Below are 12,039 nucleotides of genomic sequence, written 5' to 3'. Positions count from 1 at the left end.
TCATGTATAACTGGTAAATGCCAATCATTTTATTCACCATTAAACAGGGTGACATTTAATCAGTGTAACCCGTGACTTTACCTTGGCAGTAACAACATCTGTCTCCCTCTCCAGGCACCAGACTTTGGCCCTAAACAAACAAAGGAACATTCAACATTCTACTCAGTTGCTACGGGACACAATTATGAACAGGAAAAGCAAAGGATACAAAGGAAGCAGAGCTGTAGATTGTGACAGGGAGGGAGTGAGTTTGGACTGTTTATATGAGATAAGACTGAAACACAGATTAACTTTGTTTCACACAGTTACTTACTCAAACATAAAAAGAAAAGTGAGCAAATGTACCAATGTGCTACACCGTATTTCCACAAACACATTTAAAACAGGCACAGTATACAGTAAATGCCCATGACACACACACAAACACAATTCCTCTCTCACCTGTGGGCATCCAGTGACAGCGTATGGGCAGTAGGGCGAACACTGCACTGTCAGGTTGGGCAGACAGTGACATAACTGGCAGGGTTCAGACCTCCATCTGTGTCCCACAGCATGGGACTGACCTTGATACTCACACTCATCACAGGGGTCAGTCTGACACCTGCAGACACACACAAATAGTACAAGAGTGAGGGAATACATGCAAATATGCTATAAATGTTCCAAGTTGAATGACTTACAAGCTCAGAGAGTTGTTGAAATGTAGATGATCCACAAGTATGATATTTGTCATATTAAGTAACTTTGCATAATATGGTTCAAAATAAGTTGGAGTCCATAGAGTTTATCCTCAGTGGATCATGAATATCCACAGCAAATATGGCAGTCTAGCCAGTAATTATGTAATGACTAAAAACAAACATATCTCATGCAGAGAGCATGAAAGTTCTCGGTACATTCTGATCAAAACTGCTCATGTGATTGTGAGATGCTATACAAGGTTTAATCCTCAGTGGACCACAAATATCTGAAAGAAACTTACAACCTAGTATTTTTGAGGTATCTTGTGTACAAAGCTAAGCATCTATATATCATCTGGTGATAGGCTGATAGGAAATCCAACTATTAGTTTTAAAGAAAACTCTGCAAGTGCTGGATGGGGGAAAAATTTAAATCTGACACTGGAACTTGACAGAAGGTCTTTGGGGTCACCAAGATCATTAGGAATCATCCTCCATGAACCACAAATATCTACAACTAGAGGTGTAATAGTGTAGAAGCAGTGTTGTAGAAACAGAAACGTCCACTTACCGGCGGGCTTTCCGGTAGATACCTCTACATGTTCTCCCGTCTCCGTATTTGATGGGGTTGTTTGGGCTACGGAAAGACCATTGGACACTCTGGACACCGCAGGGCCCCAAACACTCTCCCCACTCAGACCATGATGACCAGCCACAGTGCACTACAGAAAGACAAATGTGAGTGTGTATGATTGCTGAAACATTAAGGCAGATGAAGAATGATGCCTGCTATGTGAGTAAAAATTCCCCTTGGATTCTGATGTTGACCCTGAAATGAAACGGATTTTGTGTATTTGACAGACTCACCTGAGCAGTCTGGATTGGGCTGGCAGCTCTGAGGCCTTCCTCTCTCACAAGTACAAATCTCACAGTCCACCTTCATTTGCTGGCCCGGCCAGTAGCGCACACCTGCCACCTCACACACACACTCCTCTGGTAACACACACTGCTGGTTGTGGCTCATCACCCGGCCCTCTGGACACCAGCAACCTGAAAATAGAGACAGGGTTGTAAGAAAAAAAGCTTATGAGAGAAATCTCAATATTAACTGTGCAAATGTCTATATTCATTTCAAAGTATAAGATCCAAATTTCTTCCTGAGCTTTTCTGCTGCGACTGACCTGAGAAGCAGGGTGCTGTGGGATCACAGGTCGTTCCACTACTGATGTGGGCGCAGGACACTGGGCAGGGAGCACAGCTGTGTCTCACCAGGCCAGCCGGACAGCTGGTGTTGGCACATCCATCGTCAGGACAAGGCGCTGAAATGGGACAGGGAAGAAAAGGAGGGAGCAGGGAGGTTTTAAATACATGAGTGTACTTATTAAAAAATGAAGAATGAAATAAAGATACATATTTTTGACTATTGAATATTGAAGCACAAAGTGAATTTTCATCAAACTGTCTTTGACAAACTTGTTTTTTTACTTACATTTTTGAGCAAACACCATCAGATAAAGAGCAATAATACAATTGTTGGACATTTGAAGGTTTGAACATTTCTATCAGCAGTACCATTACAATATAACTTATTATTATAAAATAATAATAATTATTATTATTTGTAAAATTATATGCAGATTGATTTGGTATAAAAATACTTTGTCCTTTCTAAGTCCAAAGACTGAACTAAAGGACCAGTTCACCCAAATTACAAAAATGCATATTTTCTCTCTTAGTTACAGTGGTATCTAACCATGCAGATAGTTTTGGTTTTATTTGTCCAGGTTTTGAGATATACTGCATGTCTCTAAGGTTTCTGCCTCCACCTCCATGCAATGAAAGTAAATAGAATTTTGTTTGTGGTGCTCACTGCGTTGAAAATTCACAATTAAAAAAATTTAAAACACAACTTGTGTTTCCAGAGACAGTGTCCCAGTTCAAATGGAAAAGCAACAGACATCATTGTGGAACTACTTTTTACCAATGAAATGGTCCCTTTTTTTAAATTCAGGTGTACCAACAGTTTCTTCCTCTGCAATGGTAGAAGACTGGGGCATTTCTTTCTGTGGTTCTATCCAGTGATTTTTAGCCAGAAACAACTTAAGCTCAACATCTTTTGTTTCAAATTAATCTTCCTGTAGTTTCATTGTAGTTCAAATTTATTTTCACAGACAGCTCTTACTGATTTCCATGGTGAGGTTGGATGATCCAGGAAGCTGGGAGCAATCCCGTCCTCCATAGCGAGGAGGGATGCAGCCTCTGTGTCTGACTTGCACTCCGCCACAACCACTGGAACAGTTTGACCAGCTCACCCACGGCAGCCATTGACCATCCACTGGGCGGGAAGGAGAGAGCCATCACATCATAGTGTCATGTACAGTACATATATTATATATATTTTATTTTCAACTATGTCAATTTGACACTTTAGCAACATTGTCAACATTTCCTACAAATATTTTTCAAACTAAGCTGGTAAGAGATGACAATTGTCTTCACCTTTACATGCCTGTGACTTCTTACGTTTCATTTTTTTTTATCATGACATGACAACAGTAATTCCCAGACCAAAACCGAATTCTCAATATACCTATTCATTCCTTAGTTAATCTCCACCTCCTTACCGGGGCAGGTGGTGTTGAAGCACTGCTGCCTCTGGACATCCTGGCCCTGACAGTGGCGCAGGGGGTCTCCTGGAGGACATGATCTCTGCCGGCTCATGGAGCCTGTACCACAGGAGACACTGCAGGGGCTCCAGGGACCCCAGGAGCTCCAGCTTCTACAGCCTTGCTCATCTGTGGGGTTTCCAAGTGGTGCTAGTGAGGAGTCTGGGCAGTCCGCCACATCGTTACACACCTGGGTAATAGGACATGGTTAGTGAACATGATTGGTGAAATGTAACTGGAAGAAATAAGCATATTCTTTGTTGCTTGCGATAAGTTAATTGTGAAAATTTCTATTGAATATCTATGAACCAGGAATGAATTATGCATAAAAAAATCATTTTTCACACTTTTTCACATTTTTCTTTTATCTTATGTTTAATATGACGCATCCTTATGCTGACCATGACTCAATTAAAAAACAGCAATATTACCAATATGCAAAAGTTCTTACAGGCTTTCTGAATAAGTCAAAACTTTTTGCTCTGATTAAGACATGCTGTTTGTTGAAATGTTGCTGCAACTTAACTAAAACCTTAACCGTATAACCTCCAGACCTCACCCCTCAAGATCAGATCTTGTGTGTCTTATTTGTCACAAAAAAACAGCATCTACCATGTTGAAGGGAATGCAGGATCCATCCATACAGGTGAATTCAGGACAGGTAATAGTGGTATTCCTACTGCCAGGGGGCACTGTAGTTTTATCTGGAAACGAAGCAACACAGGGATAGAATAATTTTTTAAATATTTTATTCAACATTAATATCAGAGTTCACAAATATCAGTCGCCTTCAACTTTGTGAATATAAGAGACTGGGAAGTACAATGCTTTTCTGTTTACTTCCTTCACTATTTTCTCTCTTCCATTCATTCCTTTGCTCCCTTCCTTCGCCTACTTCCTGCGGTCCCTTCCTCCATCACTCTATCCCTCATCACATCTCATACTCTACCTATCTTGTGAGAACTCACCACACACCAACTCATCCTCGCCCCGTGGACAGTCTGGGACACCATTGCACACTTGCGACATGTTCACACAGGTGCGATTGTCACATGGGAAGCTTCCTGGGCAGGGAGGTATTCGGGTAGAGCCTAGAGGACAGACAGAATTATTGCACATTAGCATGACTTCAGACAAAAGTCCATTTCTGTGGCCACATGATATAAACTATGGGCTTCCTTAAATACTCAAAACACATATTACTGTCATTATTCGATACCACATACCACAGTTGTCTATGCTCTCATCTGAGGAATCCCTGCAGTGCGGGATCCCATCACAGAGCTGCTGGTAATCCACACACTGGTCCCCACTGAGGCAGGGCACCTGGCCAGGGCCACAGGGTGTAGGACACTGCTGCTCATCACTACCATCCATACAGTCTGTCTCCCCATCACAACGCCAGGCCTGAGGGACACACTGCCCACCAGTGGCACAGCTGAACTCATAGGACCTACAAGCTGAAGAGACAGAGGGCTATAAGAAACACAGAACACTGAAAAACTTCTCCTAAATCTCTAAATCATGACTATCATTACCTAAAGTGGGCACAGTCGGGGTGAAAGGTGAAGGAGCCGGTGTTATGATAACAGAGTAGCAATTGGTTCTGTTCTCGTCCTCTCCAGCTGGACAGTCTCTTGTTCCATCACACAGCTTATTAGCAACAACACATGTTCCATCACTACAGGCAAACTGGTTGGGAGCACAGGTCACTGTTATGCACAAAAAGGATGACATGAGTTTAAAATTCCTTTTCCGAAATTGTATTACTTACTCAAATCATGCAGGATGAGTTGGCTTCAGACATACATTTTTATATTAGTTGGGTATGAATTATGAAACAGTCAATGCTATCTTATTATTTCTACCTTTACTTGGACAAACAGCTTCATCTGTTCCAGATGGACAATCTCTGTGTCCGTCACACACTCTGTCTGCAGAGATACATTGGTCCCCGGGGCACTGAAACTCCCCTGGTGCACACACACACCTAGAAACCACCCAAATGATAAGATGGTGATGACATCATACAGCTTAATCCATGTTGTTTGCTTTTAGGGAACAAAACAAAAAGATTGCACTATCTACATCTTGTGAACAGATATGGGTGTGAACAGTGTTGGACAAACAGCTTCATCTGTTCCAGATGGACAGTCTCTGTGTCCATCACACACTCTGTCTGCAGAGATACATTGGTCCCCAGGGCACTGAAACTCCCCTGGTGCACAGACACACCTAGAAACCACCCAAATGATAAGATGGTGATGACATCATACAGCTTAATCCATGTTGTTTGCTTTTAGGGAACAAAACAAAAAGATTGTACTATCTACATCTTGTGAACAGATATGGATGTGAACATTGTTTGCACATTATCATGATTTATGTGATGTGTCTGCAATATTAACCCAATGTCAAATAAACTTTCAGACAAAAAAATAAATAAAAAAGGGAGATTTTCTGTTGCAGTGAAGTCATTAAAAGCTGCACCCATTTCACAAAACAAACTCTGCAAAGCATATTTATAATATCCAATGTCTAAATTCAAACACTGCACTAAACATCTATGCCAGTCCATTTAATCGCTCACTATCCAAAATACCAAACCTTCAGCAGAACTGAAAACACACCCCCTCTCATCACTAAGGTCACCGCAGTCATCATGTCCATCACAGCGGTGGAGGTAGAGGATGCAGCGTCCTCCAGCACACAGGAACTCCCCTTCATCACACACCACGCCACAGTCTGCTCCGGCAAAAGTTTACAGTTTAGCACACAGGAAATTCATTATTCAACTATGCCCACATTAAAAAAACCCCAAGATCCAACAAATAAGTTGTTGAAAGGATACTGTGTTTGCCGAATTTGCTGATGAAGTATGTTGCATGATAGAGTTTGATAATAAGATAACATTTTTCGGTATTTTGTCAATACAGTATCTTGTTCAGTTGAGTTGTGCATGGAGTATACTGCTGGATGGAGTATAAGTGATAGATTACCTTGCTCATCAGAACTGTCAGCAAAGCCACAGTCCAGCCGTCCGTCACACACACGGCTGGCTGACAGACACTTCCCACTGGCACACTGAAACTCCCCCGGTGGACACAGGGGTACGGGGGTGGCAGGTCCACAGAACTCCTCATCTGATTGGTCAGCACAGTCTGGGTGGCCATCACAACGCAGAGCCAGGTTCAAACATGGTCCACTGCAGGGTTGGGGTTAATACACTTTATTCACTTCAGGAATTTCATTGCAGCAGCTAATAATGACTCTTTCAAATATAAATATATGACTTAAAGTCAGAGCTTAAAGCAATGCTAGAAGCTGTTACCACTAATGAGGCAAAAAACGTATCATTTTGCTGTTGGAAGTTAACATGCTATTGTTTAGCATGTAATATTTAACAAGTTAACATTAAGATTGTAGCCAGTATGTAACATTTCAGTTAGCATATTAGTGTAATAACATGCTACTGCTCATATGCTAAATATCAGCTGCTTTGCTGCTTTGTTGCCAGGGTGAAACCTATGAGAACATGTCTCCACATTAAGACAATGCCATGCTTTAGAGCAAATTTCAAACAGGTTTGGATTCACCTTGGCGTGCTGGTACAGCGGAATTGGTCTGGAGAGCAAGTGGATGGACAAATCTCATCTGAACCATCACCACAGTCATCCTCATTGTCACACACCCATTGAGAAGGGATGCAGCGACCCCCAGCGCAGGTAAACTCTGATTCCAGACAGGGAGGGGAGGGAGGAGGGCAAGCCACACCGTCACACCGCCACACACCATCTTCACAGGAACTGGAATCACAAAGGCAAAGAATTCCCACTGACTTCAATCTTAATGGTCAGCTTATTTTGAAAAATAACACTTCCTTATCTTTTTAACAGAGTGTAAGAGATCATCTAACCAGTTCTGGCAGTGTTGAGTGATGCTAGTTCCAGCTGGAAACATGGAGCCCTCCCATTCACATGGACACTGAGACGAAACTACACAGCTGTCGCCTGTAGAACAGAAAACATACTGACAATCCTGCTATTCTTATAGTTTTGCCTGTTGTTAATGAGCTAAATGTGTAAAGTTTGTTGTGATTGTGGCACCACAGGCTGTAAAATCAAAAGACGCCCATTTTGATATGTTTGACCAGAGTATATATCATCCGTGGGAGCACAGAATCAGTTTGTTAAATCTGTCTTACCATGTTGGACAGTGCCAGCAGGGCAGAAGCAGCCCTCCACACAGGAGAGGGCACCACACTGGGAGTGTGGACTCTGCTGCACAGTGGGACAGGAGGGAGAGCAAGCTGGACCACAGGGATCGTACACCAGCCCATTCTCACACTGCAGAGCTGCAGGGAATGAGGTAAACGGTGAGAAGAAGAAAGACAGCAACACTACATCAGCAAACAAAAGCTGAAGATTGACGTACGACAGAGCTCCTGGGACCTCCAGCGGATGTAGACCCCTCTGCGGTTACACTCCTCAGCATAGGCAGCAATGGCTGTACAGAGACACTCACAGTCCCCACCAGAGTCACAGCTAAAAACCACACAATAAAATCATATGGTTTGTTCATGTGTCATTTACAGTATTACTGTAAGTGAACAATCTCAAGAACAAAACAAGAAATGCTGAAAAAACAGTAATTTCTTCCTACAACAGCCTTTTTTTCCCTGCATAGAACACAGGTAATGTCCATAGTGGAGTAGACTTTTGTAAAACTTTTGAGACATCCAGTGTAGATTAGTGCTGTCACTCACCCACAAGCATCAAAGACACACCAGTCATAATACTGCTGGAAGGGCACCTCAGTGTGGCATCGAGAGAAGAGCTCCTGAGTCAAGACTGCACACCTTTTCCTGGCCCATGTCACTCTGTGGGGGTTCAGCTGAACAAGACAAAGAGACAGACGTTAGCTGGTTTTCAAGTGTATGTGTTTGTGTGTTTGAGGAAGAGAGAGTGAGAATGTGTCATCAAAACTGGATTTCCAGCGTATGAACTTACAGAGCAGGGGTCTCGGAGGTCCTGGTCTGCTACATCAGGGCACGAGGGGCTGACCTTCCAGGAGTTCCCAAACAGCTCGGCTGTGGACTCCACTATGCCCTGTCGTGTTGTGAAGTCGTTCTCTGTGTCACCGTCAAAGTTGCCGCACAGGCCCCCGACCCGGCCCCGCAGGTGTGCTGCCAGACGCACATACACACGCATACCTGAAAACAAAGCAGAATGACAACATTACAACTGATTTGTTTATTAACCTCTATCTAAAGCCACTGACTATTTGCTGCTACTGCAAATTCCAACAATAATACTGGATCAAGTACTGTATGAAAATATAAAAATATGTAGAAAAACTATATTTTTGGCAATTATAACATGTCACAGGGATCTATACATAAGGTTTAAAGTTAACAAACATTGACAAACAAATTACAGTCTACAAAGACACCTGACCCTGAGTATGAAAGGGTTGAACGAGAGATTATTTCAAGTTGCAGAAGTTGTGTGTGTGTGTGTGTGTGTGTGTGTGTGTCCTACCTCCATCCCAGAGCAGAGTGACCCCAAGTCGAGAGGAGAGTGAGACAAACAGGCCCACTCGTTCCAAAGTCAGACCACTGCCACTGTAGGACTTTGGTAAAGTAACTGGCATCCCATTAACTGTCACAGCTTTACCTAAATCACAGAAACAAGACAGCTTAATTCAAGCAACTATCTCCTAAAACATATGAATGCCAGCCTCCTCTCATCCAGCCTCCGCTTCCCGCCTACCTCTCAGCAGGTGAATGATGGTGTTCCCCAAGCTGAGGGTGACAGATTTTGTACAGGTGACCCCTGTGCTCCCGCAGGGCACATTCTCCGCAGTGACGCTGAATAAACCACTGCTCTCACTCGCCAGCACATACTGGCAGTCACCCAGGAAAGAGAAGCAGCGGCCATCAAATGTCACATAGTGTGGGTCACCGGTTGCAACACACACACCAGTGCAGGCGGACTGGCTGCAGTGCCAGCGGCGCTCCTTACACACACTGCAAGAATGAATGAGGTATAGTTCAGATAATTAAATGTCAAAAGGGGATGTGATGCAATGAGACAACTGCATACATTACCATGTGTTGCAGTCTTTAGTGATGGTGTCATTGGTGTAGTAAAGTTGACCATTATGGTGACATGGGCACTCATCTGGCAGGATACAGCGATCACCCTGGAGTAACCCAGAGAAGACATAATGTACAGTAGTCAAAACTCAGCCACATGAAATTATGATATTATGTGTCTATCATCTGTCCATTTAAATTCATTTAATTAATATTCAATGATTTAATGACACATTTTATAATTAACAAAGCCAAATGAACCAGAAAAAGTGGAGACATTATAAAGCTACCAATAAAACTAAAAGGTACCATACCGGCATTTTCTTTTAACTAAATATGTGACACAGTAAAGGAACAGATAAGATCATGCATTCTTTATGAGGGAAGTTATGAACAATGTTAAACCTACAGCAGGTTAGCAGGAAGAACCTGCTAGCTTAGCTCCATCAGAAGTAAAAAAATAAACATCCAAAATACACCCATTATCTCCTATTGCTCAGTGTAAGCACGCTAACACATACAGCTGCTCTAAATAGTTTTAAATTAAATTTACATGTTTAATGTGGAAGGTGTATCTTGTAACAACAAACTCACAGAGAAATATAACCAACTCTGTAGGTCAGCTCTACCGTTAGCATTTACCGTAGCGCTCAGTCTTAGCATCTTTTAGCTTATTATTTTGGTTGTACACTATGGTTGTACACCACAACTTTTTTCGTTCAGTCTCACTGCGTTATTAACCTTGTTTCCAGACGTAGCAGGCAGCTCTTTTCTCACAAAGAAGCTCTGCCTAGTACAGAAGCGTAATGCATTCTGAATTACGACGTAATTATCTCAGAGTTCTGAGAAAAGTCATGGAAAAAATAATTCTGCTCTTTTTCCTAAATTAACGAGATAAAATGAAAAAATAATTTCTTAGCTCTGTAGGCAGCTGGTGTTTGTTTCATCTACTTTTGGGGTTTGCTGAGACATTTTTGCCTGTTCTGAGGTGCCTGCACAAAGTCGACAAACTAATAACATTACCATTTATATTACTTAAAGACACGAGTATCTCCCAATGTTTCAAACCAAAATCAAAATAAAAGTGGACGAAATTAAACAGGCGGGACATGTTTGCTTCCATGAAATTGAGTTCTCAAGTAGAAATTGGATTTTGATTTTGAGGTCCCTCATTATTTCAGAAAAATAAAGAAGAATTTCTCAGAATTCTGAGATGGTTATCTGGTCAATTCAGAAAAACAGGGCATTTCTTCCTAAGCCTAGCAGTCATAGGTCAAACAAAGTTAGCAACTAGCTAGTGAGCTAGTACAGCAATTAGTTGCTAAAGGCCAGACATTTCCCTCAGGATTTTGTGGAGAACAAGCTAGATCTAGAAGGAGGGTGAATATTAAATTTACATTTGGCAGGTAGCCAGACACATGTAGCCAGACTCCAGATGAAGTCTAATGTTGTTCCATGTCTGCTGAATGTATAAAAGTTTGCTAACATGTTCACCATGTCAAATTTATATGGGGATAATATCCAAAGGTTTTACGCAAATGCTACTGGGGACAAATCATAAAGTTTGATCTAGGGATTTTTTCATGACAGACATTTGGACATGTGACATTTGGAAACCCACAGGTAGAGCTAATGACCTTAATATTGGCTGCATGTGCTGGCTTACAAGCATGGCTGACAGGAGCCATCATTCATGCTATTAACTACACCTGTGCTTTGCATGCAAGGGAAAAATGTCTGCTATGAAAAGGGTATAGTATCAACATTTCACACTCCAAAAGAGTTGCATAATTGTTTTGTTATATCCTTTATCCTATATCCATTCAGAAACCTAAATTAGAATTTTCACCCACTAGTAGCACAGTTCCCTGAGGACACACACAGCCAGACAGGGGCTCTCTACAGCTCGGCTGTGAGGCACTGGGCCCCTGCTGTTGACTAGGAGGGTCCAGGCTGGAGCAGGTGAGGAGGCAGGAGCGTGGAGAGTAGACCAGAGAGCCAGGACACTGGTTCACCTCCTCACAGTGCTCCTGTGTGCAGTTAAACAACCCATGCTCACACACACTGTAAATGGAAGAGGAGAGCAGAATCAGTTCTGACATAGACGGAAAGGCATTATGTGTATGTTTCAGCTTAAATCAAGCTTTGTATTGAAATATCAGCAGTCAGTAAATAACACAAAGTGGAATAATGTGCATCATGAGACAGACATGTTGAGGCAAGTTGGCCTAGAGACAAGAAATCTAGAGACTTGTAGTGCTTTGAGCATTATACTGAATCTGTGCTTGCTCAAGAGAGTTAACTAGGGATCAACAAAGTTGTACTTTACTGTTAATAAAACTGAAACAGTAGCTATAAAATTGAATGAGGCAACAACAAAATATGCTAAGAGGTCTACAACCAAGTTGTGTCATTCAAGGTGAATAGATGTGCTGTGTGTCATTTTTTTATATCAGTGTAATAATTATCTAATCATCCGATATTTCTTTATCACAATTAACCAGGTCAATGGTCTTATCTCAGAAGTTACAACACAAAGAAAATGAGTCTCGTAAAATGAAACACACATATAAAACACACATATAAAATGAAACAC

The 12,039-nt window shown here is 42.0% G+C and overlaps 1 protein-coding gene across 4 annotated transcripts in view; it reads right to left on the bottom strand.

The window, feature by feature from the left end:
* Nucleotides 1-12,039, bottom strand: part of sspo (SCO-spondin) — a 91,446-nt gene that overhangs the window by 53,861 nt on the left and 25,546 nt on the right. For 3 of the 4 annotated variants that reach the window (XM_067577444.1, XM_067577446.1, XM_067577445.1), the window contains 24 exons: nt 11,297-11,507; nt 9,456-9,550; nt 9,118-9,374; nt 8,887-9,021; nt 8,356-8,558; nt 8,112-8,239; nt 7,781-7,890; nt 7,551-7,700; nt 7,263-7,356; nt 6,943-7,152; nt 6,346-6,551; nt 5,977-6,091; nt 5,215-5,336; nt 4,885-5,058; nt 4,573-4,806; nt 4,315-4,437; nt 3,959-4,050; nt 3,305-3,536; nt 2,863-3,015; nt 1,862-1,999; nt 1,548-1,730; nt 1,252-1,402; nt 442-601; nt 82-130 (listed from right to left, as the gene is read on the bottom strand). In XM_067577444.1, coding sequence (XP_067433545.1) covers nt 82-130; nt 442-601; nt 1,252-1,402; nt 1,548-1,730; nt 1,862-1,999; nt 2,863-3,015; nt 3,305-3,536; nt 3,959-4,050; nt 4,315-4,437; nt 4,573-4,806; nt 4,885-5,058; nt 5,215-5,336; nt 5,977-6,091; nt 6,346-6,551; nt 6,943-7,152; nt 7,263-7,356; nt 7,551-7,700; nt 7,781-7,890; nt 8,112-8,239; nt 8,356-8,558; nt 8,887-9,021; nt 9,118-9,374; nt 9,456-9,550; nt 11,297-11,507 — 3,725 coding nt within the window. Of the gene's footprint in view, nt 1-81; nt 131-441; nt 602-1,251; nt 1,403-1,547; nt 1,731-1,861; nt 2,000-2,862; nt 3,016-3,304; nt 3,537-3,958; nt 4,051-4,314; nt 4,438-4,572; nt 4,807-4,884; nt 5,059-5,214; nt 5,337-5,976; nt 6,092-6,345; nt 6,552-6,942; nt 7,153-7,262; nt 7,357-7,550; nt 7,701-7,780; nt 7,891-8,111; nt 8,240-8,355; nt 8,559-8,886; nt 9,022-9,117; nt 9,375-9,455; nt 9,551-10,037; nt 10,289-11,296; nt 11,508-12,039 lie in introns of those variants that run through there. The other variant, XM_067577447.1, reaches the window with a different exon arrangement.

This window comes from Thunnus thynnus, chromosome 21, assembly GCF_963924715.1.
Source record: "Thunnus thynnus chromosome 21, fThuThy2.1, whole genome shotgun sequence".
Classification (NCBI taxonomy): Eukaryota; Metazoa; Chordata; class Actinopteri; order Scombriformes; family Scombridae; genus Thunnus; species Thunnus thynnus.
The sequence above is the reverse complement of the archived record's forward strand: the minus strand, read 5'-3'. Positions and strand labels throughout refer to the sequence as shown.